Genomic DNA, 3,420 nt, shown 5'->3' with positions numbered 1-3,420 from the left:
GGTAAAGACCCAAAGAAGAACCTTTCTGTTTCAGAGTTTTTACTTTCTATTCCCTTCTTATTCTGTGCCCAATTGTGACCACAACTATCTGTTGATTAACATCTTAATGTCTGCAAAGCCTGTTAGCATTCACTGTTGAGGGCTCACAGTAAAAAAAGTTAAAAGAGGAAAGGAAGTTCTCCTTTTACCTTTTAAAGCCTTGAGGACAACACTCTTGGGCTCATCAGGGTCCCCAGTATATATCTTGGTTCGGTAGATGGTCCCAAAACTACCATTGTGGATTTGCTCCAGAACTTCAGAGAGGTGCTCCCGGGGCACCTGCAGCTTAGCCAGGGCATGTGTGGAAGTTCGTAGAAGGCTTTCCACCGATGTCTCCTTAAGTGGTACAAACACACTTCCTTCAGGTCTTGCTGCTTCCCAGCTTAGGCCCCTAGATGGAGGCACGTGGGCAACACCTAAAACAAAGAGGTGGCACCAACAAGCTTTTTCCTAGCCTAGGGACTCCAAGAAAGCACAACCTGGAACAAACCAGCAAGGAGTCCCTTCAGCAATTTTTCTCTCTGGCCAATGTGAGGATACCTTCTGATGCTTCTCTATGAACCAGCATCAATCCAAACCTTGTAGAATTTATGTAATAATCCCATTACTTCTAAGACAACTGGAGATGGACCTCTGAAGATGGGTAATGACATTTCATTTCAGTCTTCCTCAGGATTACAGTTCAGTATGAGTATAGTATGAAGACAATTAAGGAAGTTACTGAATAGGTATTCAAACCACAGACACCTAAATGTGGTGGTAACTGCCAGTGGAGACTATCATTAAAGTCAATCAAACGGCTTCCCAAGGTGGAGGGTCGGTATGGATAACTACTCAACTCTAAGCTAAAGTTATTCCTCCCTCAAGTTGTCCCCAAAATCAAATTATTCCATATTTCCAAGAGTCTCAATCAAACAATTCTTTCGGTACTTTCCCCCTTTCTAAACCAGCTTTTCTCCATTAGAGAAGAGAGATTCATTCTTTTTATTAAATCTTTATTCATTCATTAATTCATCCATTTATTCAACAAATATCACCTCCTCTGTGCCAGGCACTGTTCTAGGTGATAGGAAGAGGCAAAGTCCAGATTCTCATGAAGATTACCATCTAGTGGTAGGAGAGAGGAAGCAGATAGTAATATACTAGGTAAGGAGTGTTATGGAGGAAAAGAGGGGAAGAAAAAGGATCAGTTATGCAATTTTATGTTTGAAGGTCAGGAAAGGTCTTTCTGAGAAGATGACTTTTGAGAAATAGAAAAAGTTTGAGAGCAAACCATACTGGTATCAGCAAGAAGTGCAGAGGTTGAGGAAGGAGCATTCTTGACATATTTGAGGAAGAGTAATGAAGTCAGTGCCCCTGGAACCAAGGGGATAACTGGAGGGTTACAGGAGATGAGGCCAGAGCGGGCCCAGATCATGTAAGGCCATTAAAAGAAATTTGTCTTGTACTTCCCTGGTGGCACAGTGGTTAAGAATCTGCCTGCCCATGCAGGGCACACAGGTTCAAGCCCTGGTCCAAGAAGATCCCACATGCCGCGGAGCAACTAACCCCGTGCGCCACAACTACTGAGCCTGCACACAAGCCGCAACTACTGAAGCCCGCGCGCCTAGAGCCCGTGCTCCACAAGAGAAGCCACCGCAATGAGAAGCCTGCGCACCGCAACAAAGAGTAGCCCCAGCTCGCCACATCTAGAGAAAGCCCGCGTGCAGCAACAAAGACCCAACACAGCCAAAATAATTAATTAATTATTTTAAAAAAGAATTTTGTCTTTTTTCATTCTAAGTTGAGAGACAACTGGGGGTTTCATGCAGAGAATTGAGAGGACAGACTTATGCCTTAAAAGAATCATTCTGCTGCTCTGGGACAATAGCGCATAAAAGGATACAGGCAGAAGTGGGGAAACCATTTAAGAGTGTATTACAATTATCTATGAGAGGTGAGGGTGGCTTGAGTCTATTTTGAAGACATCGTTATCAGGATTTGCTAATGGATTAGAGACGGAGTGTGACACAAAGAGGGGTCAAGGACATCTTCAAGATTTTAGACTGAACGTATAGGGAGCTGGGCTTGCCATTTACTAAGATAGGGAAGGCTGTGGGGAGGGGACATTGTGAGGGAATTTCAGGACCTTTGTTTTACACACATTACGTATTAGATGTGTACTAGGTCCAAACTGCAAAGTAGGTGGTTTAGTATAAAAATCTGAGTTCAAGGGGGACTATAGTCAGAATCGAGAAAATAATTGAATCCATAAGACTGAAAATGAGATCATTTACGAAGTGGCTGTAGATTTAAAAGGAAAGAAAAAAGTGTTTCAAGAAGGAGGAAGTGCAAAGTAGTGTCAAATGCCTTTGACAGGTCAAGTAGGATGAAGGCCCAACAGAGCTGACGCTGGTGATCTTGGAAAGAGTTCTTTTGGTGGATTGCGGGCAGGGGTGGGGGAAGCCTTGTTTTAGTTTGTTCAGAAGAGAATGTGACAAGTAGAATTAGTGAGAGTGAGTTTAGACAAAGTTCTTTGAGAAGTTTTTTGTAAGAGTGAATTATAAGAGACTTGGGATACAGTTTAGAGAAGGATTAGGGGTCAGCCACTGTAGAGTTTCATTTACTGTCAGGATATTTTTTTCCTTCTTTTTTCTCTGAGGTTCCTGTGTGAGCTGATTCTCTTCCATTATATGCTCAGTGGTACCCCAGAATAGCACATTATCACCTCCTACCTAATGCTTCAAAGACTATTATGAAGGCTACCCCTTTACATCCAGAAGAACAGGGTAGGGCTGTCATGCATTGTAGAATAAAATGTCATCCTTCCAAGCTGGTTACAAAGCCTTGGGCTTTACCCAAGCCTTGCTCCGCAGTCCTTAGACACTCACATGGCCAAAGGTTTGATAGTGCAACAGGACGAAGAAGACAGAAACAGGTTACAGGAGGCCTCTCTTGCCGACTCTTCTTTCAGCTAACAAGCATGTATTACATTTCCTTGAGAAGAGCTCACCCCCCTCTCAACTACACAGGAGGGGACCCATACCCACCATCTCATTGCAGGGTCCTCTAGACTTGGGTTCATTGAGGCTTGTGCCTTATTTTCTACAATCTCCATCTTCCCCGAGCCACTGCCCAGCCCCGGTTTGAACTTTACCTCGTAGTCCGGGAGACTGCTGTTGCTCTCTTTGTTCTCTGATGAAAAGCCACAGGATGACCCCAAGGAGAATGAGGAAGATCCCAACCAGAAGGGTTGGGATGATGATGATTTCATACTGCTGCTCCCGGACAACTAGGTAGGAAATCAAGCAAGTAGAGAAGAGATTGAAGAAGCAGACTAACCTGACTTCCCCTCTACCCATCAGTCTTCAGCTCTCAACCCACACGATCATCTCTTCCTGC

The 3,420-nt window shown here is 43.9% G+C and overlaps 1 protein-coding gene across 1 annotated transcript in view; it reads right to left on the bottom strand.

The window, feature by feature from the left end:
• Positions 1–3,420, bottom strand: part of STYK1 (serine/threonine/tyrosine kinase 1) — a 16,042-nt gene that overhangs the window by 12,206 nt on the left and 416 nt on the right. The window contains exons 2-3 of the mRNA XM_007469342.1: positions 3,176–3,310; positions 189–455 (exon numbers count right to left, since the gene is read on the bottom strand). Of these exons, the coding sequence (XP_007469404.1) occupies positions 189–455; positions 3,176–3,310 (402 nt within the window). The remainder of the gene's footprint in view (positions 1–188; positions 456–3,175; positions 3,311–3,420) is intronic.

Source organism: Lipotes vexillifer, unplaced genomic scaffold (assembly GCF_000442215.2).
Source record: "Lipotes vexillifer unplaced genomic scaffold, Lipotes_vexillifer_v1.1 scaffold395, whole genome shotgun sequence".
NCBI lineage: Eukaryota > Metazoa > Chordata > Mammalia > Artiodactyla > Lipotidae > Lipotes > Lipotes vexillifer.
This window is presented reverse-complemented; position numbering and strand designations above follow the sequence as displayed.